The sequence below is a fragment of the Agelaius phoeniceus genome, chromosome 4 (genome assembly GCF_051311805.1).
Source record: "Agelaius phoeniceus isolate bAgePho1 chromosome 4, bAgePho1.hap1, whole genome shotgun sequence".
NCBI classification, from domain to species: domain Eukaryota; kingdom Metazoa; phylum Chordata; class Aves; order Passeriformes; family Icteridae; genus Agelaius; species Agelaius phoeniceus.
The window spans coordinates 30,090,227-30,117,801 of record NC_135268.1 but is presented as its reverse complement, the minus strand read 5'-3'; the positions used below and the strand labels follow the sequence as shown (position 1 = coordinate 30,117,801).

The 27,575-nt window shown below is 39.2% G+C and overlaps 1 protein-coding gene across 2 annotated transcripts; it reads right to left on the bottom strand.

Annotated features, from left to right (window-relative positions):
* Window positions 1–293: 293 nt before the first annotated feature.
* DNAJB14 (DnaJ heat shock protein family (Hsp40) member B14) lies at window positions 294–27,575 on the bottom strand. 2 transcript variants are annotated; one of them, XM_077177195.1, is made up of 9 exons: window positions 27,220–27,355; window positions 25,388–25,518; window positions 21,417–21,591; window positions 12,392–12,537; window positions 9,298–9,483; window positions 8,855–8,949; window positions 8,089–8,198; window positions 6,696–6,868; window positions 294–5,064 (listed from the first exon to the last, which is right to left on the bottom strand). In XM_077177195.1, the coding sequence occupies exons 3-9, from the start codon at window positions 21,572–21,574 to the stop codon at window positions 4,940–4,942; spliced, it is 993 nt and encodes a 330-aa protein (XP_077033310.1). In that variant the 5' UTR covers window positions 21,575–21,591; window positions 25,388–25,518; window positions 27,220–27,355; the 3' UTR covers window positions 294–4,939. The 2 variants fall into 2 exon arrangements, with proteins under 2 accessions (XP_077033310.1, XP_054488790.1); XM_054632815.2 differs by lacking the exon at window positions 25,388–25,518 and having other exon boundaries at window positions 27,220–27,575.

Here is a 27,575-nt window from a genome sequence, read left to right as displayed (position 1 = left end):
ACCCAACTTTGTGTCACTTGTGGATTTACTGAGGGTAGCCTCAATTCCCTCATCCAGATGGTCAGTAAAGATACTGAACACGACTGGGCCCAATACTGAGCCCAGGGGACACCACCAGTGACTAGAGCATTGTGGATATCTGAAGATTTTGCTTAGATGCCAGTATCAAATTAAAATTTTAAAAAGTGTAAATTAAAAAAACAATCACTTGCTAGTGTTTCTGAACTTCCAGCGAAGTTTCCAAAAAGCCTGAAACAGAGATAAGCCACTTTTTGCAAGTAACAGAGGAAAAGGTCATTCAAAAGAACAAATTTATTTGAATACTGAGAATCCATACCTCCTTCTTAATCCAAGCCATGCACACACAGCAATTTGATAAGGACTTGGTCATATTAGAGAGATACTTAAAAGAGAACCCCATAACATCATCATGTGAGCTTCTGGTAGTATTTTGAAAATGCTACCTGCAACAACCTTGGTCTTCTCATTTATTAAAATATTCCCTACTATACACTAAAAATGTTTAAAAATGCAACTTTTTTTTTTTATTATTTGCAGCCATGATGCTCAGTGATCAATTTTACTTATTTCCCTGTCACATTTTGAATAAGAGCTATGCAAAAGCATCTATGAGATGGCCCCTGTATTGCTATTAATGGTAATTTATTCTCCCATCCCAATGACAGTCATTCTGTACATGGAATAAACCAGTACTGAAGGGAGAAGTGTATTCTGCATGAAGGATAACATCATAACTAAACAGTGCATGTTAATATTACTTCTAAAAATGTGGAGAACCCCAATACTCAAACCTAATTCCTGCCAGACTGAGCAGTATAGGAAGTATAGTTTATAATGGTGTCCTGCTTTCAGCTGGGATAGGGGAGCTACTTTTCTTCCTAGCAGCTGGTACAGTGCTGTGCTTTGGAGTCAGTATGGGAATAATGTTGGTTACACACTGATACTTTGGCTATTGCTGAGCAGTGCTGACCCTAAATCCAGGATTTTTCAGTCTCCCATGCTCTGGCAGTGAGCAGGTGCACAAGAAGCTGGGAGGGAGCATGGCCAGGCCAGCAAACCTGAATGTGCCAAAGGGATATTCCATCCCATGGAGCATCTCATGGTCAGTGTATAACCTGGGGAGGCTGGTCAGGAGCTGCTGACTGCTCGTCAGGGACAGGCTGGGCACTGGTCAGAGTGTGGTGAGCAATTGTGTTGGGCATCACTTCTGTTTCTTGGGGTTTATGCCTCTCTCCCTTGCTGTCTCCCTTTTCATTGCTATTGATCATTGATCTCTGATTTTGTTTTGCTGATTAAACCTCTGCCATCTCAGCCCAGAGGTTTTACCTGAGTTTGGTTCTCCTCCCGTCGTGCTGTGGGGTGGGAGCAGCTGGCTGCATGGTGCTGGGGTCATGGCCAAACCACAACAAATGGCCTAGTTCTTTCCTATATTTATTACATCATATGTAAGTTAGAGCTTCAGGAATTTATTTAATATTACCTGCTTTAAAAAAACCCAAAATGCTTTTACTATTGCACTTTCCTTCTATTTGACAAAAAAAGCTACAACAAGTCAGCATAACAACTGCTTAAGGGTGAATGAAATTTATGAACACACAACCTTAAAAAATATTCTTGACCTCCCATTTTAATCCTTTTACAGCATTTGTTACAAAATTATATTAAAAATATTTATTATTTAAAGTTGTCTCTGCTATTTAAATGCATCTGTTACATTTTTAGTGCTGTAATGTTCTACCATTTCTTGGAAACTTGTAAAAGAAAAAAAGACAGTTTAAAAAAAGGTAAAAAATTCCAATTTAGACTTGTTTTACCCAAACAGAGAACTTGTAGGGAAATGTTCATCAGATGTGAACACTGAACTGCTTGTGACTCAGGATGCTCCATAAATAGAACACATATTGATGTTATATTTCAGCAGATGCAAATCACCTCCTTTTTTCATTAGGCTATGTCAGAGTCATGCCAAGATTTTTCTCTTTTTGCAGGGCTTTTCTGCCTGCCCTTTTAAAGGATAAAACCAAGAACCCATGTTCATGCTATCTTTAACTCTAGATTAAATGAAAGGTAATGACTAAATAAAAACAGTAAGGAGCAGGTAGATAAAATGTTGAGGGGTTTTTAGTCAGGCTGTTCAAGACCAGTTTTGTTTTTCCCTTTTCTTTCCAATATCTTATTTTAATGGGAACTTTGTCTTCTGAAGAAAGGTCATCTGAAAAGATTTAAGTACTCCACCCTCTTCAATTTGCATTTTGCTCATGAGAAAATGAATTCTGAACTTTCCAGCAGATTCCCTTAACAAATCCAGGGAAGATATTGACATTTCTGAAGAAAAAAAACCTTCAGACTTGAGGGAAAAAAGCAACAATCATGAGGAGAAAAACGCCCACTTGAAATATTAAAAGAATGTTTGCAGGCCATATTTAGAGCAGCTTAATCTTTATGCCACAGGAAATCACAGCATCCTTTTGCACATTACTAGATATTTCAAAGTGTGCAACTATTTAATCTGTTAAATGCTAAGCAGCATACTTCCACCAGTATAAACATATTATTTCCTTTTCAGAAAGTGCTAATTGCAATAGGTAGTCAAATGAAATGCTGCAGTCTAGGTCTCACTTTTAACCTTCTGGGATGTCTATGCTGCCATAGGGCACAGCCAGCACATCATTCCAGTTTGCAGAGGAACTGACAGCAATGGAACCCAGCTCAGCATCCATCCCTTTCCCCACTTCTCACCTGCACCAGAAGTGGCTGCAGGGCAGACACAGCCCATAGGATTATTACAGGCAGCTTTGCTAAGACCATCTGTTCACTCTGACTTCACAATTCCAATATTTGATAAATGTGTTATGTATCCTTTTTCCTGTTCACTAAAAGATCACTTGCAAGCTCAGACTCATTTGCAAACAGGAAGGCCCAAGTACTTGTTAAAGCCTTTGGAACAACTTTCTTCTTTTAAGAAGACACAGGAGTACCAGGATGTACTTTGATAGTTTGTTTTCATTAATATAATTACAATACATTCTGGACAGTTACAAAATCTGGGGAATCTGGTTTTCTCCATAGATTTGGATTGCATATTTCAAACAACTGGATGCCTTTCCATTACATCTGAACCCTTTTACTGCAGTCTTAGCAAGGACATTCAGTACAGAAACCCTTTTTTTTTTGTTGTTTCAGCAACTTTTAGTTCTGTTTTGTGCCCCAGGCTTTTATGTCCACCTTGAATGCTGGTTTAGCTGCTTAGTTAAAAGCCTGCAGCCAGTCTCATGATACACCAATTCAAGAGAAGACATTTCCACTGGGACAATTTGGAAAAGGGATATATGCAAAATGTTTTCTGGGTCACTTGAAGTAATAGCATTTAGTGTATTTGTAAAGTCATATCCTGCTGTAGATCAGAAGGAATGCAATCAAGCCAGACAAAGTATTTTGAGTTTAGGAGAAATATTTGGCTCCACATGAACTGACAGCATTGTTCAAAGATAGCAGTTTTCTCAAACAAAATATATTGCCCATAATACAAGCTATCTGGCATTCTCAAATACAAGAAACATTCCCCTGCATAACACTGTTGAAATGTAAAAAACATCAGCTACTGAACCTAAAAACTTTTTCACCATACTTTGATAAACTTTAAGTACATTGTACTTAGCTGCTTCAGAACACCTCTTTGCATCAGCAGGTGTGGCTACATATAGTTTCCATTTCCAGGCCACTGAGTTACATGATCTTCTATGTAGGAGCCAACACTAGGCTTGCTCATTTCTACCAAGTCAGTCCAGCTACATTCTGGTCCCAAAAAAACATACCCTACGTCTTCTGACAAGTGATAGGGCTCTGACCATAGGAGCACACTGCAAAGCAGCAAAGCATTTAAATAGTTGGCAAAAGGGTTGAAAGGCACATAGCTTGTCCTTAGCAAAATTTCCCTGTTCCACTTGTGATGCCCATTGAGGAATCACTATTGGGACCTAGCTTGAAATAAAAAAGTAGTAAGAAAATGGAAGCCTGCCAGGAAAAAACAAATAGGTTGCCTTTTTATTTTAGGTTAAGATTTTAGTGTTGCATGTTTTCCTCTACCTTTCCAGTGAAAATTAAGGAAGCTATGGATGCATGTTAACCATACGTATGGACTTACTACTACTGGAATACCAAATGGTAGAGCTGCTGTAAACTGTTGCAAGTACTAAAAGCAATGTTTATAATGGTCTGTACAGCATTTGCAAATATTTACTTTGAAAAGAGATTAGTGTAGTTCTTATTTTTCTCAGCATTGCTTAGAAATGCTAAAAAACTACAACAGCTAAACTGCTACTCTACACCAGATCAATTTACCCCAACAGATATTTAGGAATATATGCCATTATATTTAAAAATACCAAGTTCCTCTAAGTGGTAAACCTAGAAGATTTTACATAGAGTTAGAGATAAAATATTAAAAATTATTTCAACTCCACACACTTGACATCTGAATAGGAGTGATGTAATCATACTATTTATTCCATCAGTGAGACAAAATGTAATATGGAACTAAATTTCTGAGATTTTTAAATAGAAAGTCATTTAACTCATATATACACAAAGAGTTCTTTCCACAGATATTTACATGGCAAATATGTTAGAGGAGAACCACTATGACTAAGTCTCTATAAGTATAGCATCCTTTCTGAGCTATTCTCTCTGCTGAAAGAATTCACAGAAGCTTTGAAGTAAAATCTAAACAATTAAAGTTACCTATATTTCACAGTAGGTAAAGAAGCCGTTAAATGATATTTCAGCATAAGGTTTCTGGAAACAGCTACACAGTAGAGTTTTACATCCACCCTCTTTTCCAGCATCCATGGTGAAACTAAATCTCTTCTCAGTTTCAGGAGAGATAACAGCATAGGTAAGATGTGTGTGTAACTGTAGCTCATCCTCCTCGGTAGAGGCTGGTCAGCCGTTCTAGTTCTTTGCAGTTCTCCATGGACATGGACTCTGCTTTCTTTCGGAGCCGGTCGTCTCGATAGACTTTTGCTGCATAAAGTAAGTCTGTTTCTTTAAGGAGAAAACAGAAGAGATTTTTTTGGTTACAAACTGAATACTTGGCACATGACACAGCTGTACAAAATACCTCAGGTTTTAACCCTTGCCCTTTTTTCCCTTCTCTCTATTCTAACTTCCCACAGACACCACTGAAACAGCACTGCTACAGTTTTCCTTTGCTGGATCTTTGTAACAATTCCATCTTTTTGAACAGGTAAAGCTGTATCAGCCTTCCAGCTCCCTCAGAGTTCATACAGCAGTATCTGATTAACAAGAAAAAAACACACCCTACAAAAATCTCCTACTACTTCTGTCAGAACTCGTTAAACCTTACAAATATAGGCCAATCTCAGTGATCCTGCATTGTTATTGATACCTCTAGCATCTTGTCTGTGCCCCAAAAAATCCAATCTTAATGTTAAGCCCTTTACTTCAGCTGATGCTGATTCAGACTGTCAGTGTTCAGAGCTATTAATAATTAAGAGCTCTCTGTATTATACTAGAGCTCAACAGCTTGACATTGCTGAGCATTGTAATTCTGTAAAATCTTTTTTGTTACTTCAACTCAAAATGCAAGACATTCTTAAATGTCAATTAACTCCAGATGGATTTTAACTGTCAAAGAGATTTAACACACAACAGGTATTTTAAATCCATAAAACCACAAAATGAGCTGTTTCTATAATCAGGAAAAAAAGAAAAACCATTAGGAGCCTCTTACTCAAAATCAGTTTGGGTAGTTTTCACAACCTGATAAATTACAAGTACCAAACAACAGGACTGCAGAGACTAAAGCTGGACAGAAACATGTGATCTGACTCAGAGAATTACATTCTATTTGCTTCTGGTCAGTGTAGTGACAGCTCATGAATGAATTATTTTTCCAGTCTTCTATGACTGAAGCTCACCACCTGAAAAGTTAAAACCATCTGGTTTCAACACTGATATAATTTTAGCAGAGCCACAGAGCTCACAGATAACAGAATAACTGGTTAAAACTGATGCTGATTTAGAAAAGGCTGGTGGTGCTCTTCAGTATTCTTACGCTTTAACACTGAATTCTAGGTTTCTGAAGAGAAGTAACTCATTGTATAATACTAGACTGGAGAAACAGATGGCAAACTAAACCCCCTTGTTTTACATGATGTGCTGCCTGTCCTTGGTTGCCTGGAAAAGCAGTGTGTGTATGTACTGTGGTCCAAGGCAGATTACTTTTTCGTCTCTCTGGAAACACCTATGTAAGCTTCTGGTTTATTTATTTACTTGTATAAAAGCACCGAGGGAAATGAGCTATTGCCATGATAAAGTAATGTGGAAGACATGAGAATTCTTAGAAATTGCAGTGAGTTAAGGACAAAAGCTTTGTCATAATCAATTTAGTGTGGTCTTTAATTTTCTGAGAAATGGTCACAGCTAATAAATCAGGTTAAAATTGCTGATAATTTGCAAATGGTTGTTAGATCACTGAGTAAAATTCAAAAACTAAGTAACACTGGGGACAGTTTTAAAGTGAGAAATAGCAGGGGACCTTACACTTACTTTTGCATTGAGATGTTGTAATAATACAAGCACTTCCTACTTGCCTCAGGCTATTTTTATAGTAATGCATGATTTAATGAAATTACACATACTACCAAACTTACTTTGTTGCCTCTCCTTCCAACAGTTATTACGAATGTTGGATACATAATCTTCTTCCACGCTCTTTTCCACTTTCTGTAATGACACTCCTTTGTATTCATTTCTAAAGTCCTTATTGACATAATAAATGACACCCAAATTTTCTGTCTGCATTTTTATGGTCTGCCCTGTACTTCTGCAAAAAAGGAGGCAGGGGGGAGAGAAAGACTAAATATTAATCTGATTATTGTTTTTACACCACAAGCAGACTTAAAAAAATATTGACATTACTGAATAATAGCAGCACATTCCCAAATTGGCCATTTCGAGACAAATAATTAAAAGAATGGCTCTATAATCTGCTGGAGAAAAAAATTATTGCACTTACCTAAACATTAAACTTCTGCTGCCCAAACACCTGATCTCAAAAAAAAAATCCACTTTACTAAGACACTTATTTCATACCTCTTTAGCCAAATACAAGTTTTAATAATAGAAAATTACATTCAAACTCCACAGAAACAGGTCACTATTCTGTAACAACCCAGTACAGCATCTGCATTCTGAAGTGTTTGCTGCCAGCCCTGATAAATTCATTTTCCTGCTGGCATTCTGTAGATTAAAAATCAAAGACCGGGTGCAAACATTTTGGCAGAAAAGCTTTTCTAAGCATTACAACAGCTTAGTTGCAGAAGGGAAAAACATCCTACTCCAGAAATAGAGAACTTTGAAAAACAGGAGAAAAGAAACCTCTCTGTTGAGGGGTTCTGCAAGGAGCTAAGGCCCTTTAAAACCAGTGTGGTGAGTGGGCTACTTCTACCAGCTAGCTGCACGCTTGATTCAAGTTACTTATTTCTCAGAAGACAAAAAGGTTTAAATATCCTACTGTATGAAACAGGTAAGTTTCACAAGTAGAATTCTTCACAAGAAAAAGAAGATTTTACCATCACCTAGAATGAAGCAAAGAACAGACAATCTTCCCAGCCATCATCATGTTTAACACTTAAATGAAGATCAGAAGTTGCTTTCAAGTTCTTCACCTTCTACAAATACAGATTACCCCCAAAAGAGTAATGAGCCTTAGAAGATTTCAGGTATTGATAACTATGTTGGAGATGCAAACACTTTTGCAACATGCCATGTTGCATGGACCCACTGCCTTGTAGTAGACCTCCTGAACTCCAGGTACTGCTGACCTCTTTTCTCCATTACATTCTCACAGCATGTTCTTTGCACTTGAATTTTTTGAAAAACAGAACATGTTTTTCTGCTTCATCTACACCTTCCCTCCCTTTCTTCACTGTGGGAAATCAATGATCAACTAATGGAAGACTCTCCACAATGCTTCTAAGTGGGAGAGGGCGATTACAATACCTTCCCCTCTGCTTTAAGGTGATGTAATTAAGCATTACTTACGATCTTGGGTATAAGGCGTAAGGAGGGTTAGATACCATCAACTGGCTCAACAAGGAGACAAAGATCAACACAATAATAGGCATCAGCTGAATGACCATAGAGAAACCTCCCTAAGGAACAAAATAGATTCAGGTATTTCATAAATCATCAGGCAAACAGGTAAATCTGACAATACTTAATGCTAAGTGTGACTTTTTGCTTTAAGCCTCAAAAGCTGCTAGGAAAACAGTAAATGCAAACACTGTGGTATTATCTGAACTTTCAAATGCATACACAATATTCACACAGTGCTCAAGCTGCAGGAGTTCATGGGTTAGCACGTACACACAAGCAACTACCACATAAAAGCTGGATTCAGCTACAGTGTATGCCATGATTTGGTCTCATCTGTACAGTGATATGTGATTATACAGGACTAGAAATAATTCATGGAGGTGAATACTGAGCTGTAAGTTCAATTCTTACCTCAGCCCAAATAAATTTTTCTATGCATACAAGGATTAGTGGCCACAATTAGTGGCATATATATAGGTTCATTAATACCAGTCACCATTAAGAGAGTGACATACAACATCAGGTTTACAAAACCAGGCTATTACCTTCTCAAATTTTCATGCCTATTTACCAGTCAGTAAGTGAACCACCCACTGAAGTTTAAAATACCCAACTGGCAGGTACAAATCCTCCTCTACAGTACAGAGCTCCTGTATAATCACAATACTGAAAGCAAATTGTGTAGTTTAAAGTCAATGGTGCTTAAACTTACATCACCTCTCTCTTCCTCCCTCTCGTGCCCACTCTGACGGTGCTGGTTTGGATGGCTGTAGCCAGCACGACCATTAGAAAATGAGTGTACACTACCTGAGAAAGGAACATCCACATTTAAATCATGTACAAAAACACCGTTTAGAGGTCAGTACAGAAGCAACATAAAGCACTTTACATTACTGCACAACAGCACATAAAAGGACATTAAGGTATCTTGAAATTTCAAAGCTGTTTAAAATAAGTATTTTAAGCTGTATGATAGTAACCCCAAAGAACTGACATTTTTGGGATTTAGCAATACTTGAGGGAAAAATAAACTGATGCAGATTGTTGAGTTGGGGTTCAAGGCTGGCTGGAATAGTTCTACTATTTTATAATGTCATAAACTCTAATGCCACTCTAGCAGTACATCTCAATAATTATGCTGACATATACAAATACCTGTTGGAAAGGCCCCTCCAAAAAACATGTTGAACAGATCCTCTGGAGTAATATCTGCCTCACAACCTCTATGGAAGTTGAATCTGCCATTGCTAGGGTGATTGCAAGTTTGCTCTTCACTGCCTGTAAGGTCATACTGCTTTCGTTTCTCTGGATTACTCAGCACAGCATACGCATTTCCGATTTCTGAAGCAGGGAATAAAACACAGCTCCCATAAATGCATGATAAAAGCTATTCCAGCATGAAAATTGCAATTTCAAAGTCAAAAATAGGCAGCAAACGATGCAATTTACTGTATGTTACAAAACAGCTACAGTAGAACAAGGTCCAGAAACATCTCCACTTTTCTTAGAATAGCTTCCACAAAGTTTCCCACCAACGCTATCCAAAAGCCTTTTATCCTGTTAAACAAGGCAGAAGGCAGGAGAGCTTTGTTTCCTTTTCTAGGGGAACACCTACCCTTGTGGAAATGTTCTCTCTCATTGCAGTTACAAAAAAAGCATCAAGCATTACAATGAGACTCTGAAGCTGAGTAACTGCAGTTTGCTCTAGTAGCTAGCTTAAAAAACCATCATGGACTCAGCAGGTTTTCTTTGGTTTCATTTGGTAAAGTGGGCATTTCTTGGAATGCACCAACCTCATTGTCTACAAGAGTGTGAATGTATTTTGCTTCATGCTTCTGAAGATATTTGTGGGTTACATGAATAACACAAAAGTTCTGCATGATGTAACCTGAGGAGTAGAACATGCATGCATGACAGGAATGTGCTCCTTGGGCGGTCAATATGAGTGTTTGGAAGTGTTTGGAAGGCCTGGCCTGGATGCTTGTCCCTGTTTATGCTACGGTATCACAAATGAACAGCTTCCATTTTGGCAGTAGAAAGGATAAAACCTCACTTAGGTAAGCACAGAAAATATCAGCAAGAAAACCCACATACACTGCTGACTTTAGCAGCTTTTTTCTTGTGGTGCACAGACATAATGCTCTTGCAGACTGATGGAAAGTTTGTGTTGCCACTTGATGAACAATCTTCACTCAGTCATATCGTCATTAAACCCCTTCTGCCTTCCTCTCTACTCTCTCCTCCAGGCCTCTCCAACAAAAGAGTTCCTCTGCAGCCAACCAACCCAAGGCACAGGGATTATGATTTTCAGTGTTGAAAAGCCATCAGTCATCAAAAGTTCGTGAAAGGTGCAACACTATAACCTCAACACAGGCAAATAAGACTGTGGCTTTATAATTAATATTTTAAACATTATCCAATCTAAGAAAAAGTTAATGAGTTTTAGCTACAAGCCTTTTAAGATGCCCTTAGGAAAAAACCTAAACAACTCCTTTAAGTGGAGGAGAAAACCCAAATAAATGAAGCCTTGTATTTTGAACTGCAGCATGATACAAACTGACATCAAATATTGCTCTGTTGCTCAACATGAGGATAAAATAGGTAGCAAAAATTTAGATTTTCCCAAGAATTAAAAACTAAGAGAGATAATTCAGGTGACTGCACATAAAGTGAAGTTACCCTACTGTCACAATATGCCTCTTTGTTACTTGCTCTTGATTATCTGCTGCTAATTCACAACAGATTTGATTCCAATATAACTTTCTTTTCAAAAAGGACATAAAAATGAAAAAAAAAAGTCACTGGTCAAAACTTTCACAGGAAAGATTTTTGATTAAATTGATAAAAGATAGCAGAAATTATTACATTACCTATCGTGAAATGAAATTCTGTTTTATAATGTGACCTTTCCTTAAAATAAAGCATTATTATGAAATAAAAACTATTGTTATAAACTCCTTTTCCCAGATTGATGTCAAAAACTGATCAGATATCTTTAAAGGAAAACTAAACCATAAATTTACTCAGCCATACAAAAGGATTATGATAATTTCAATGGAAGAAAATGCTAGTTGTCATGAAGTAATTTTTGGGCAATGAGATTCGCCTACAAAATTTTCTGTTCATTTACCCATCTAGTTAAAAACCAGAAAGTGAAATTCAGCTGAAGAAATTAAGACTTGTACAAAGTGCTCACATTAAATAAAATATTAAGAAGCTGATTTTTAACATTTTAAAGACGATTTATTTGAAATGCTATTAACAAGGAAGAACTATTTTATTCCCAGGGCCTGAGACAATTTTATAGGAATAGTATCTTTTAGATAAAGACATCACAAGACTGTAGTAAATGAATCAATAGCAATCAACTTTCCTGCTCTGCTGTATCTACTTTTCATCTGGAATTGTTAATATATCATTATAATTACGTCTTAAAGTCTGTATCAGAATTCTTGCTCAGGACTTTTTTTTCTTTTTTTCCCTCCCCAATTTAAGTGTTTTATCCGAATGATTTTTTTCAAATGTCTGCATGTAAACCTCACACAGGAAAAAAATAAAAATATGTACCACAATCTGATTGTTTATGCATTATAATTTCTTACAGATTCACATTTTTGTTCATCTGAGATGAAGCTGTAATTTCTTTAAAAAGCTTTTCTTCAATAACTCCCCTTGTGTAGGGCTAAGCTGGGCAGCCTTAAATAAGGTCAAGTCAGACTGTAAATTTTACCTAAAAAATGGTCCAAGGCAACTACTAGTAAGGCCGTGATTGAACTCAGGTGTTTTTATGCAGGAAAAGTAGTAAAACTACACACATACAAGAAATTCTAAGGAAGAGGCAACTTAGTGTGGCACGTGATTCAGAAAAAACTGCATTTTGTTCTCAAGGATTGCTTTCTTTTTTATCTAGCTCAAGTACAGTAAAGATCCAAGACAATAAAATTCAATAACTACATTAAGTCAACAACAGTAAAAAAGTACAATTGGGTTTCACAGATCAAGTATTTCTTCCCTGTACTGAACATTACAGTCGATTTTCTGAAACCAAGCCCTACTGCCAAAGTCCGTGTTATTTATCTATACTTCTAATATAACAAAGGTCAAATATTTTCTTGAATAAAAATGTCAGTCCAACAACAGCTAAAAGACACATTTACATTTGTAAAAATACAAGCAATCAATGCAGATAAATATGGATTTGGATGAAGTTTAATGATAAAAGAAATTTAAAGTAAAAATGGTGTTTTACTTTTAAAAGCCTCTGTTGCTCCAGGTGCATGGTTTTTGTCTGGGTGGAATTTCAAAGCAAGTTTTCTATAAGCCTTCTTTAGGTCTTCTTCACCTGCATCCTTTGACACTCCAAGGACTTCGTAATAATTTTTACATTTCTTTATACTGCAAAAGAAAATGATGTAAAATGTTGCAAGCAAAAAGATGTAAAAGTAATGGGTTAACACACAGCTGTGAATGAGGTCATACACTACACTGGTGCATTATATTAAATCTTTTGCTTTCAATATAAATTATTTTTAAAATATCCACTCTGGAAACAAAGAATGTCATTTTTGGATAATAAACTCACTATTGAGCTTTTTATGTACATTTCTTTTACTTCTACTGTAGAACTACCATGGTTGTAAGAAAGGGTTTCAGTTTGCAGCTACTGTAGCATTTCCTCATCTACAATTACATTAATATTGCTGTTAATAATGCATAAAAGAAGGTTCCAAATTTACTTTGCACAACTAGCAGGTAGGAAAATGTGTTTTGACTGTAAACAGCAAATGCACTTCAGTATGAAGGATATAAAACAAAGCAAACAACACCTCCCTTTCTCCAAACTAAAGCCAAATCCTTCCATCACGCAAGCATTCACTTTACAGGGAATAAAACATGTGAGAATACTTCTGCTGCTGGGAATGCACCTGGATCTTAACAATCTCTCTGTAAGTGTTTATGTAAATTCAAAGTCACACTATCAGCTCCAGCAATTGCATATTTAGCTTATCTCATATAATCAAGTATAGCATTTTTTTAAAACTCAAACCTCAGAAATATTCTTTTTGTAGGCTTTCTAACTCAGAAAGGAAAAGCAAAATCTGGAAATGATGTAATGATTTAGTATACTTCACAATACCCCAGAAGAAAGAAAGAGCACTTAGAGGAAATGTGAGAACATTAATTCTTTGTGGGCAGGAAGAACTGATCAAACCAGTAAATACAGCTTAACAATCAAACCAAGTTACTTAGGTAAAAATTCAGAAAGAAAAGGCTGAATCCCAAACTTGCACTGCAGAAATAAGGCACATGGACACGGAGTGCATGCCAAAAAAAATGGGCTGGTCTGAGCAAGAAATAGAAATCACATCCAAAAATATTTTAAAAGCTTCATGTGCGTCTTTCACATGGCTGTAATCGTATCTGCATTCTCTTACATGCACAAATGTCTACATAAATTTGGGTTTAATGTTTCCAAGACTATACACAGGGCAGCCCTGTGTATTGCAAGGGGGCAAGCAAGCCTTTGGCATTCTCATGGAATCCTGTTATTAAGGGAATGTGAGCATCACAAGTTCAACCACACCATCATGTGTGGTCCATCCTACTTCACAGATTGATCAAATCAAGTTTCATTTGAGGGATCCTGTTTCCTGTGTTCAAATACAGAAGCTTTGATGGAAGCCTCGGTGTAATGCTCACAAGAGCACTGAATTGAATGTATGCAGGCAGCTGCCAACACAAACATCCTGTGAAATAAATATGGCTCATTATATTGAAGTAACATTTAATAAGCTCCAATTAGGAAGCTGATAGAGCTAACTAAAAAGAACACAGTGAATCCATCAAGAAAGGTTGGAAAGAAAATACATTAAATTATACTCATGAGTACTGGAAACTCTTTTTTGGTAATCTGTACAAGCAGAAAGAAGTGTGGTAGTGTACAGATCCCTTAATCCATAGCCTCAATGCTGGGATGATTTATGAACTGTACCAAGAACAGGTAGCTTTATTTAAATGTCTAACAGTATAAAATTAAGCTTTTATTTCATGAAATTGCTATCTCAGCATCCAATCTAAGTTCTCTTCAACAATTGCTTCTGAGATATCTGTTTGTGGGCCAGACTCTTCGGAACTTTGATTGATATAAAATTACATAGCAAGCCATCAATGTTTAGCAAAGTTGTTATTGTTTTAGCATTAAAACTCTGGTGTGAAACATTCATTCCTGTGTTTTTAAGCATTGTGCATCCTCAACAACAGTCTCCTTCAACAGCATATTGTCATTTTTCGTGGGGAAAAAAAAACACCACGGAAATTTATTTATTTACAATATACATTCATTTCACAACTCTAGGATGCCAAGAAGAGAAATATGGGAAAAAAAAAAAAAAGAACAATGCAACAGATGCCAACCTGTACTTCTAACTCCCCAAAAGCCACTTGAGATTTCCTCCTGTTCACAACCAGTGGATGCTCCACAGTGGATGACCCTCAAAGGAGAAGCAGCAATGGTGGGTATCTACCAGAAGATCTAAAATCACTTTCATGCAACAGCTATCCTGAACCTGGCCTACGAATGAGGTATTGTTATTACTGAGAAACATGTTCAGCCAAAGTATAACACATTTATGTTTTTTCTTTGCAAGTCTTTCCTAGGGGTAAATGAAAAATTCTACAAACAAATGTGGAACATGCATATACATGTGGAAATTTTGCAGTTCAGCAGAACTTTGGATTAGGCAGATCAAGTTTTAAAGCTAAAAACCATTAAATGATCTTACAAATGCACAGGGGCCAAAAACCATACCTAAGCCTGGAATTTTCATCAGTGACCTTATGCTATGAAGCCCTTACCACACTCTGCCATTAGCCAACAGTTTTACACCATTGCTTGGCCACCTCAAGGCAAAAACCACCTGGACTGTAAGCGGCCAGCATCTGGTTAATGCAGTTTCCTCCTGGGAGGGAGTCAGTGACTTTTGCCAGGAGGTTCCTGACAGAGCACAATTCGGGGCAATCATAACAGGGTAACACCTCCGTTTCTCCCCCCTTCAGCTGAGTTCATGTGAGTTCTGCACTAAAACTTGCACTGGGGATGATGGGACAAGCAAAGATGATTAGAAGGTGCTTTCCAGTTAAACAAAGTTATCAGTGTTTGTGATGTATTCCTGAGAAGCAAAACTTTAATGCACCACAAACAGAACCTGAAAAGTCAGTTTATCACAGGACAAACTGTGGAGTCACCAGGACTCAGGTCACACATGGCTGTGCAGCCACAAGGCTTCTCTAACACTGCTGGAGCACACAGCCCACCCTCAGACGTCCAATCCCTCCTCATCCTTTAAGAGATGCTCCAAGTCTTCCTCCCCCAAAACTCCACTCTCCTGCTGAGAAATTTCTCTCCAGCTGCTGGAAGCTGTTGGAAGCCATGGCCAACTTGATCCCTGCCCCTCAGAAGATGCAGACATTACTGGACATATTCCTCACCTCTTTACTTTAGTAGACTGACCTCTGACAATCCTCACTCAGCCAGAAACCCTCACCTGCACCACTGAATTATCCTGTGGAGATTTGTCATGGGAAGGAAGGTGGCACTTTTCTCTTACTACAGGGCACAAAAATCAGCTAGTAAAAGCAGGGAAAAATTAAGGGTAAAATCAGTGGAGGTTTTGGAAAAGCTCCATCACTGATGTTACTGCTGGCTTTTAACTGCACCTGAAACCCCTCCAACACTCTCAGCATGAACAACTTTCTGAATGCTGCATTTCAAATTGTTGTTTGGTCTTGCTGCCCTTAAGGCACTGCAGTTCCTACTGCTAGTTTTCTTGCATACGTAAACTCCACACAGACATTTCTTTTCAAAATTCTAATGTACACATTACTTGCTTACTAACTGCCCATTTTGTATTGAACAGGTTATTCCCATTCTTTATTTTTGGTTTACTTGAAGTTTGGTGTTTTCACTGATACTTTGCTTGGGGTTTTGGCTTTTTTGTGAATTGCTTTTCCTGTACTTTTCATTTCTGGTTGGATCACTTCTGTATCTGAATTACTAACAAATTATTTCTGTTATTTCTCTCTCCTTGTTGAATTGTTAGTCCCCTGCCAACACCTTGGCACTGTCCTTCTGATTAACAGATTTGCTGGCTGTTCCTGAAATAACACCTGACTTTTACAGAATAGACTTCTCAAACTGCAGGAGAGCAAGTGATGGCCTACATTCATGCCCAATCTGTTGACGGAAGTATCTCATCACCACTTGCAAAGCTCCACTATCCCAGCTTGCAGCTGATAAGGCACCTGCAGTAGAACTGGTCAGCCAGCTGCAAACTGCAGCACCAACAACTCTGCTGGATGCTGGGCTCCTCTCCATGCTCTGATGGCTGACAGCAGAGGAAGCCCTTCAGGTTCTGAAACGTCTCTTCTCAGCTGCAGAAACCCAAGGGCTGCCACCACTGGTTCTCCTGTGACTACAAAATGATGGGATCCTAATGCTGTGCTTGTCAGATCACTTTTCAAATCTACAATTCAGATTAGGTCAGCACTGCCAGCTTTTATCAGATTAACAAAACCTATCAGAGATGCTTGCCTTACTGTATTAAATACCTGCAACAATGCACAATCATGAAATTTGGAGTATGAGGAGGTATTTCAAAGGGTCTTACAAAGTTCCTTCCTTCCTTCCTTCTCACAGGAACAGCCCAAAAGACAAATACTTCAACCAGAAGCATGTCAAGGGAGCCACAATTATTTCTCCCAATGGTAATCTGAACTGAGCAGCACAGTGAGCAGCAATGTGAATGTTAGTGACAAAGAATCCAGCAAGAGGAAGCTATACTGACTTCTGATCCTAGAGTTGAGCCGAAAAACACAGTAAAATGCAGACCAAAATCTATACAGGTCAAATTTCCAACTATGCCAGAGAGCCTGATGCAAATGGTATCTTGCAGCTGAGCTGGGAATGTGCCAGTCACAGTTTGGGTGACAAACATGGGCTGACAGAAGTGCTCTAGATTGGGAAGAGAAGGTCACAGCATTGTCAAGGAACTCAAGCTGGTACCAGCATACCCCTAGTTTTTGAAACAAATGCAGCAGAACTCTCAGACTTCTGTTGCACTGATAGATTCAACAACACATTAGGGTGCTTGTCTTACTACCTTGCTCTTGGATGTACCTGATCAGTTTGTTTCTACTGTGTGTATCATATGAAATAGTCAAGGCTGTGTTTACATCAGCATGCTATTCTCCAGATTTTATTTAATATTTTATTTTAGTTATGAGCTTTCTGACAAAGTCCATCATGTCTTCTCTGCCACTTTTCTGTGACAGGCTCTATGACTATGATTTCCACCCTAATTTCTCAACCATTCAAATGGATATTTCAAAAATTCATGGCAGCTCTACAGCCTAATTAAAGGGATGCCCTGATTTCTCTGCTTTGGTGGTTTGGTTTTTTTTAACACATACTGATTGCTCTTATTAATCCACTTCCAATTAATTATCTTCTTGACACTATGGTAGAAAAGAACCAATATCTCTTTTTGCTGGATTTGTGAAAGTGTCAGCAGAATGCTTGGAAAAAGTCAGTCACACAACTTATACTCCTACTTTGATCCATGAAATGTGTACAGGCAATTTTTTGGTTCACTACATGAATTCAAATCAAGCTACTGATTATTCCTGACCACTACTTGATGACACTTAATCCTGCCTTCCAAGGTTTCTACAGAACTCATGCCTCTATTCGTTTGGTTTGGTTTTATCTCAAAAATCCATACAAAACTTGATTCTTGTGCTTTCTTCCAAGAAGCTGGCACTGGCAAGGCAGGAAAAGCAGTATTCCACCACCATTTTCACAAGACAACAATGCAAATTTAGCATACTAGTAGTCATGGCAGTTTTCTTTCAGATGTCAAAAAGGCAATATGGAATACATGCTATGGCTTATTCACTAAAAAAAAAAGAGACCAAAGAGGTCAAATACCATGTGCATTTTAAGATAATTTAAAAAGACCCTGTATAAAACATAAAACATGAAAATGCCTCATTTTTTTGTCGTGCATGTGATTCTTACACATTTGTCTTAAGCTGACATCACTTGTGTAGCTTTCAGTTGCCTAGAGACCTCTAGGGCACTTGCTCTAAGAAGGCATTAAGCCTACTGTGGGTCCTAGCATATTTCTGCAGTATCTCCCACATGCAGGTCACCTAAGGGTGTTAAGGCAACTTGATCCAGTTCTCAGTGACAAGGTAAGGTTCATTAGGAAAAAGATGCACGTACTACAGATAGGATTTTCAAAGCATTTCCACTTAAAAGCAACAAAGTGCTGCGGTATCTCTCAACCTTCAAACTGTCACACTGAAATAGCAAGCACAGCTCCCACAAAGAGCAGCATTACCCAGCACTTATGCAATCAAAGGAAATATGTTACATCTTACGCTTCTCCCTGTTGAGCAGCTTGCAAGCTCACGTAATACTCTACAGAACTGTTATGGTAACTTGCTAGTGATCAGTGTCCCCTGTGTATGTGGAAAAAATGAAGCCAGCACAGAGGTGCTTGTTTGTACTCATAGCTACTCACATTACTAGAGTAACCCTGATGAAAATTAATGCAGCTAAATTAGTTACATTGCTCCAAGCATATCCTCACTATGCTTCTTAAATCTGCTGTCACAAACAAATTCAAGATAGCTGTACAATTCCAGGAACTTTAATCAGTGATCCAAGCCAGGGAGCTCAGAGTCAGTCTCCCGGTCTGACAGCTTGGTAAAGCTTACAACAAAAGCATTGGAAATGGCATGGAAGTGTAGCTGAAAGCTTTCCCCATGTCTATATTCAGTTACTGAACCAAGAACTCCTAAAGGGAAGAATATTTGAGGATAATGACCTTTTGAATCATGCACATGCAAACCACTCTGTTTGTCCGATGTCCATGCTGAGTGTCAGAATTTATTGAAGTTTGGAGGTTTTGCTACCTTGCTGTCTATAAACTTCTTCCCTTACAGAAAAAAAGACAACAACTGGGGATGAAACACTGTTTAAAAACACCTCTTTTCACACACAATTTCTTTAATCAATTCAAACATCTGAAAACCATTCCACTGCGGTACAGCAGAAGCATATGGTGGTGACAAACTCTATTCTCTAAAGAATACCCTCCCCAAAGGGGTACGTTTCATTTAATTGGAAAAATATGGGGCCTGACTGAAGCAATATCGTATGCTGTCTGTCATGTTTCCAACTAGAAAGCTCATTCTCACTGTGGTTTAAACATGAACTTTCTCTCAGTTATCATCGCTGAATGTGTTATATTTTTCCATTTAGTTTTAGGCTATTGTTTGTATTTAATTCTGCTCTCATTGGCAAGGCACACAAGTTTTTTAATTCTTAACCACAAACTTTTTAAGTGGTTTATGTCACTAAATAATAACATGATGAACATTTCAAAACTTTCAACATGAACTCAAAACTTGCTCTGTTGATCACTGCACAAATCTAAACAAAAAATTCATCTCTGTCTAAAGGTTCATGAAGTGCTGTATTAAAAGATAGCAGTGTTCCCTGAGCAAAGGTGAAGACATTGTTTTAACACACGATTTTAAGTGGTATGTTAAACAAACAAACATGGGTTGTTCTATATTACAATCACTTATTTTGCAAAGATCTTGGTAGGTTTTAAAACTCTGTACTCAACATTCAATATTCTTGAAGCCATGTTGCATCAATACTATTCTCAATGTGCGATTCTTGAATATCCCTAACTCTGGTCCTGATCTCAACAAACTGGATTAAGTTTATATAGCATTTAACAAATCCCTTCAAGAAAGCAATACCCAATACCACAGAAGCCAACTAGAGAAAAAAGCTAGCTCTACAACACCATTTCAGTCAAGAAAGTAGGTAACATACCTTCTGCTAAAACAAACAAACAGACTGATCTTGCAGGGAGCCTGATGTTGAAGCAGACTGCAGCTCAGAATGGCACGTCACAGGTGAGTGACTACTGGCACCAAGACAGCCCTCCCTGCAGCAGCTTTTTGGGAGTATGTGACATGTCTTATTTTGACCTAAGCCACATTTACAGAGGACTTCTTTCTGGATATTTTGTCCCACACATGTGTGTACAAGCATACATACTACAATCATTTTAACAGAAACATACAGGCTTATCCAGGTTTTATTTTAGATATATCACAAAAGGTAATAACATTAATTAAGTGGAGATGATGGTAAATGAAAAGCACTAGTAAATAACACCAAGAGGACAACCATGTGAGACCTGCTGCTGTCTACCTGCCTGAATGCAGAGCTTCTGTATCAACAAAGTAAAACTACTTCTTTCCTCACTGTTAGCACAGCTGAACAGATTACTGAAATGCAGGAAGATCCAAGATCGTATCAACAGTAACATACATTTCACAGATGCACACAAACCCCAACCACCCCAAATTTCTGTTATGCACAACATCCAATACACACAAACTAGGAGACAGGGACCTCTTGATTTCCCTTCAAGCTCCCTTGAAAATATGTGGGCTAGGCTTATGTGAAAATACCAGGGTTTGAGCTGTGCAATTTCCTTGCTATATCCATATTTCTTTAGCAGAAACCCAGGCACATATGAAACAATATTTTTCTTGCTCCTACAGCCAGCAAGTATGCAATAACAACATGACTTAAGACTTACTTGCCTCAAAAGGGCATTTTTATTGACCTTTGTTTCTTTTCCCACATCCTTTCCTAATGTCACCTCATCTTAATACTATCAAGTTGCACTAAGCAGAGTTTATAGTGCAACTCAGATGATGTATTCCAGTGCTTCTCAGACACCTTTACATTCAAACCAAAATAATTTTAACATTTGTCTAAGACCAGCCTGTACAGCAAGATTAGCTTGAAAATAAACTTTAGGAGTGACCGTGTATCTTTAGTATAAAAATACTGAATAGAAACACTGCCCTGCAAGTTGTACAACAGAGTTTTCATAACTTTTTCCATTTACCATGAGATCTACTCAGTAACTATTTTGAGTATTATTTTTCCATAAAGTAGCCTTAATATTTTGAAGAAAGGAGTAGCATCTTTCTTGCAGAAAGTGACAGCGTCTCATTCAGTGTTTAAAGCCAGCAAAACTCCTCCTTCCAGTCAAAGTTCAGTACAAGTAATCCCTCTGAGCTAACCTCAAACTTCCTGTGACTCCTTTAGATGACAGAGTTGAAAGGGTAAGCAGGTAATACACAGAACGAAAAGCAATGACATATTTAAGCCATACCTTAAAACTCCTTCCATTTGGTCTTTGTTGTAGCCTTTTCCACTTTCACCTGCAGCAGATGCATTGCTCTCCTTCGTGCTGTTGGGCTTACTTTGATCACTGTTACTGGCTGGTTTTCGGCAGTAAGCGCCTCCCCCAGCAGTGCTTCCATTCTTCATAATAGCTTCCAACAAAACTATAAAAACAACAGTATATCATAGTATCATTACAGGTATTAGTGAAAAAGTCAGGGCTCTCAATTATCTCAGAGGAGAGCACCACATGACAAGACTAGCTGCTACATCCTCCTTCCTTACTGATCACCACTTTGTGTCACAAATGTTTCTGCAGCCAGTCTGATAATTCTTTTTTGTGGCAAAACTATGGAAAAGCGTTTCAAAATTAGTGACCAGGCTCCTCCCATCTGTCTCTGCCAAGGTAATGTAACACTGGAGAGAATATGTCCAGGTGCTTCATTTCTAGATGTTTTTTAGAGCCACTGAACCTGTGCCTTGGGGTGAAAACATCTGAACACCTGAATAAGCAACTGCAAATTGAAGAAGAGGAACTAACCTTAAACTCTATATAAAGTGCAAATTATTCCACACAGACATCAAGCCCATCTCCAGCACATTTCAGTTCCTACAGTACATACCTATCTGTAACCTGAGTCATTACTGCCACAAACTGATGCTCTATTCCTTCCAGGCAATATCAGCTGAAATTGAAACCACTCTTAAAATGCCACAACCAGCCAAGGACCAGCCAAATACACCCAACTCAAGACCTGAAACTTGAAAACCACTTGGCTTCTGCTAGTTCTTGAAATCCTCTTTCATTCCATGTTCCAGCAGATCTCAAATGTAGCAGTTTTAATAAACATTATACACAAAGTCCATTTCTGTATATAAGCCTGTATTTTAGGGGTATCTGTCTTAGCAGTGAATCAGAAACAATACCATTTTAACACAAGGGACTGCCCACAAAGTATAATATAGATCAAAGATTATTAAATAGTCCACCTTTCCTGCAAACAGATTCCTTCAGAGCAACATGGCAAACTACATAGCCTAAATTTGTTTCATAAAGAAAATTAGTTACTATCTGCATTAAAAATGCACTAATAAAAACTGCTCAGGAAAAATGTCCCATGCAGTGTGAAAGCACAGCACTTTCTTCTAGAAAGCCCATGGGAAGAATCCTTAAGAATTTTCTCCTAAATAAAAAAAAAATTCTTCTCTGCTTAGCATGGTCTTTCTTAGAGCAGCAGAAAACTGGGATCCTACACATCATAGCTTGTGTATCACAGAAAGAAAAGAAAGTGAAGCTTTGTTAAAAAGGAGAGCCACCACGTCTTAAAAGCTCCCCAGCACTTAGTTTTACATTCACTTATTAGTGAATAACTACACTCAGCCTGAACAAGAAAGTCAGCTGACTTCAGAGCCAGTCCTGCCCCTCCGCCTGCCTCAGCCAGACTCATGGACTGATCAGATCAGGCTCTTTACAGCAGATATAAGGAAACAACTAAGTTTTACATGTCTAGTTGTAACTGAGGGGATGCTCTCACTACAAATGAAATCTGGAGCTTGAAAACAGGAGAGCTACAGTTGCATTATGGATTATAACTGAAGGACATATTGAATATTTGCAATACTTCATTCTAATATCCTCTGTTGTGGCATATGAAGTTCTGAGGTAAATGAAGTAGTAACAACTCCAACGAGGTGACCAGGTCTGCAGATTAAGAACTAATCAAGAACAGAGCTTTGAATGGACAGACAGTGCCCTTGGAATGAAGCATTTCAGTCCCAATGTGCTCCCAAGAAGTGCTACCAGAAAACAAAACAAAACAAAAAAATTATCTTTCTATCCAGTGAGTATGACATTTAACAATGGCATTGCATAGAATCCTAATGAACATGTGGCCTTCTTGAAACGATGCTTGCTCAAAGTTTTGCAGTTCCTCCTTTTATATTGGTATTGCTCTAGAAATTTCTCATCCCTGCCCCAACATTTATGCAGAACCTGTGGGAGCAGAAATGGCAGAAGCACAGGCATGGGCGACGGTTTGCATTTTTAACATCCAGTCTTTCTCCACAGCAAGCATGGCTCTAAGTCTCTTAATGAACAGGTTTGGTTGCAGTATTCTTTAAATATCACTATTTTCTAATCCCCTTCTCAGACCTCATAATGGAGCTGCATTGCTGAGAATACAATGCAGGATGCTTAAAAAAATAAAATTCAAATATATCAGTGTGAACTTCCTAAAATAGCAGGACACAGTGTACACAAACATGCTATTGTCCTACACTGAAAAAGAAAACCACACAAAGGGTATGGGGCCATTGTTTCCTTCAAATAGAAGATACAGTTTAGGTATTCAGAAAATACTCTGACTCTTCCATGAACTGCTGGTGGTAAAAGCAGCTGTTACAATGCAATACTAATACTGCATTTAAGAAAACTTTAACTGTGCATCTAGTATTTCAAAATAGGGCATATAGGGAACCAAAGACTTATTTTGTTAGCAGGTAAGGCAACGAATCTTATCTCTGAGTGTGTCTGAAGTCTCTGTTGTGTGTACTATTACCTGCTGTTGAATGAAAGATCCTTGGACTACATTTGATTCCATTATGCATTGAACATGACCCCCCTCCTCCCCCCACTTTCACTAATGGAAGAATTCTGTTTAATTCAGAATTTGTCCTAATGCAACAGCCTAAAAACTAAATTGACATGCTCCCAAAAAATTTGTTTGTAAAGGCAGCATCAGAAATGGGGCAAGAAAATCTTAAGAAGCACTAAAAAAATAAAGTTTTCCTTAACATTGTTTTCTGCCTTCAAACAGAATGGCACCTAAGTTTGAAAGGGACATTTTGTCCTTTGTTATCTTTAAATTCACTCTAAAAAAATCTTTTCCAGACAAGAGATTAGGTTCTGTTCAGTTGCAAGATGAATCCTTAGCAAAAACCAAAATCAAACAATTTTCTAGCAAAGAATGACGTCAACATGGACACTGCTACTATGAAGTCATTAGCTCAGTATCATTAAATAAGCACTGACCTTACATTTCACACTAGTAAAGCCCTAAAATAGCACTGCTGCAGTCAGCGTATTTCAGGCAGAAGCTTTGTTTAGCAAAACTAAACTTCACTGATGACTGAACTAGTGCTGAATGCCCTTTAAATGTAAATGTTGCCAAAAGCAGATCACACATAGTATTGTTTTAGAGACAATAGTTAAAACCTATTCTCTGCCCTTTTGTAATCCACTACAATATCAGGAGGAGGAAGCTCCCACCAGTAAAAGATTCAGCATTACCATTCTCATTGCTTTTATGACTGACAACTTTGTTTGTAAAATGGTGTGCAATTGTTCTCAAAACGATACTAAAGGTACAGCATACGAAGAATCTGAAACTTCAGTGAGAAATTAGTTCAACTACCTTCCAACCCACACTCCAGAGAAACATAAGCGAGCAGAGAGGCAACTGGGGCTGCACCACGTTGTCCTAGCACCATAAAAACCCAACACATTATGACTGTAAAATGAGAATTTGTGTTAGAACTAAAGGAACTAAAGGAACTGTCAGAACAAAACCTTAACTACTTCTTTCTCTCTGGTATGTGCTATGACACATTTTTGGTTACTTGAATTATGAATTACAGGTTGGATTTTTTCCTTCAAGTGGGCCCCCAACTAAAAGATGCCAATGAGAGCAATTTAATTTGTTCTTAGTGTAAAAAGCTGTAATTTATTGCAGCCCGTCCAGAACCTGTCCTGAAAAAAAGACAGTCTGTGTTCTTGCACTTTACTGCACTTTTAAGAGGGCCATTTAAGTGCCTCAAACTTTAAAACCAAAATAAATTCAATGAATTGGTGTTGTTTTGGGAGGAAATGAGATGACTTTAAAAGATTCAACAACCTCCACAAATAGAAAACTGAAGCACAGAGATATTAGATGTTTACAGAGTCCCCTAATTTCTAAGTACCTAGTTCAAATCAGGCCTAGGGCCTGAACTTTTTCAGTGGTATTAGGGCATCTGCAATTCTCTTTAGCTTCAGATGGAGCTTTAACTGCCCACCAGTTCCACAAATCAGGCCCTTGTTTCAAGCTGAATACCTGAAAAACGAAGCACAAACAATTAGCTGGTCACTAATGGAAACGGTGTGAACTGACTTATTTAACACCACACAGAAATTCTGGGAAGCTTTTCGTTTAAGACACAATTCCCCAGATTACAGCCCACTACCACAAGGCCAAATTCTTTCCCCCAGGTCTGTACCTCGTTTGTGATTGACTTGGCTAATTTCCACAGTGACTAAAACAAGTGTCCTACAGACAATAGCCTAATTAGCCATCTATTTCTTGCACTGAATACTTTATCATGGTGGTTATGTAGTGGCAGTCCTACTTAAAAAAAACCAAAAAACCAAATGCTCAAAACAAGTCAGATTTTTTCCTGAAAGCTGCTTTAACTCTTTGAGATATAAGATGATAACAAGCTGTGTGAAGCAGATGAAGCTATTTGCTCTCCTTGGTGAAAGAAACTGAATTGAAATCCTCTGCCTTCCTGCCTCCTGACCAACACAGATTCCAAAAAGTTCCAAGTATTTTCATGCATGTCATGTTCTCAAGCCACAGAAATTTAGGGGAATATGGCAACATCCATGCTGTCTTGCAGGAGAAAACAAACTACTAATTAAAAAAGAAAAGTGCCAGCAAAGTCTTCATTTATTGCTTGCATAGAAGAAGAAGTCAGGGGATAAGAGGCCCAAAAATGTTCACTGCATCTCCTCACAGCAACTTCCAGTTAAGATTTGGCCTCACACTTCCACTGCAGAAATGGCAACTGCTGAGGCCTTTAAGTGGTACAGGGCACTGAAGCTGTTCCTACTCCTTGCACAGCACAGACCACGTACATGAGAACCAGAGGAAGGCAACAAGTCCCTGCTGTGTCCAAAGGTGTTTTGAGCTGACTTCTGGCACTGTATGACAGAAAGGCTCCAAGACAGGTAACAGTCCTACATACACTGAAACCTTACTACTGTTCCTTTGAAACAATTATTTCTAAACACTTTTTGCTAAAGGTACTATTTTTTTTGTTTTAGTATGGAATAGTCAGGAGAGCTAATTAGGTCTTGGGGGTGCCACATTTTCTATTTTCTCTAGCAAAGGTAAAGCCGTGTGCAATTCCTATGTGGCTGCTGTACACCCAAAAGGGAACCAAACCCGAGAAAACCCAAACTACAAGTATATTAGAGAATGAAGACACGGACCACAAAATATATTAGAGAATGAAGACACGGTCCACTCTGAAGCTCCAGCTCTCACTGCAAGCTGGTAGAGAGGGGTGATTCACAGTGACAGAAAAGAAGCCAACCCAGCTTGTCTCGGCCTGGGGCCTGAGATGTCCTGATGTTAATCGGGGCTAAGCCTCGTCTGTACAGCTGCGCTTTTACTGATGGCTGTAGAGAGGAGAGGGAATGCAGGCGAGGAGCTGGGTCGGCCCTGGGAGATCCCCGCTGGCACCGGGGGAGGTAAACCCACTCCTCCGCAGCGCCTGACGCCAGAGTCATGCACCGGAGGGGGAAGGCACCTGCCCTGAGCGCTGCTCCCGGGCACACACTCCGGCCTCCTCTGCCGGCCGAGCCGCGCACCCCGCCAGAGCCCCCGGGCTGCCTCTGGGGCCGGCTCCCGCTCGTCTCGGCCCGCACGGCCCCCCCTGGGCAGGCCCCCCTGCGCCCGCCCTCCTGCGGGCCCCGCGGTCCGTCCGGGCTCGTCCCGACGGAGCCGGGCAGCGGGGAGGGGGCCGGGCTTCACCTCGGGCCGTCTCGGTCGGGTAGAGCTTCTGCGCCTTGTTCAGGAAGCGGAGGGCGCGGTCGCGGTTCCCGGCCTCCAGCGCCTCCCGCGCGATCCCGATGCACTTCTCGGCCTCGTCCCGGTTCCCCTCCATGGGCTTCTCCTTCCGCCGCCTCCGCCCGCCGCAGCGCAGAGAGAAGGGGCCCGAAGCCAGAGCGGAGGCGGGCGGGGCGGAGGCGCCGAGAGCGGCGCGGGGCGTCAGGCGGGGCCGCGCTCACTCCGCAGGGCTCATCTCGCCGCTGCCCCGGCGCTGCCGCAGCCCCAGCGCGGCGCTCGCACCGGCGCCAGCCCGGCCGCCCCTTCCGGGCCCCGCCGCG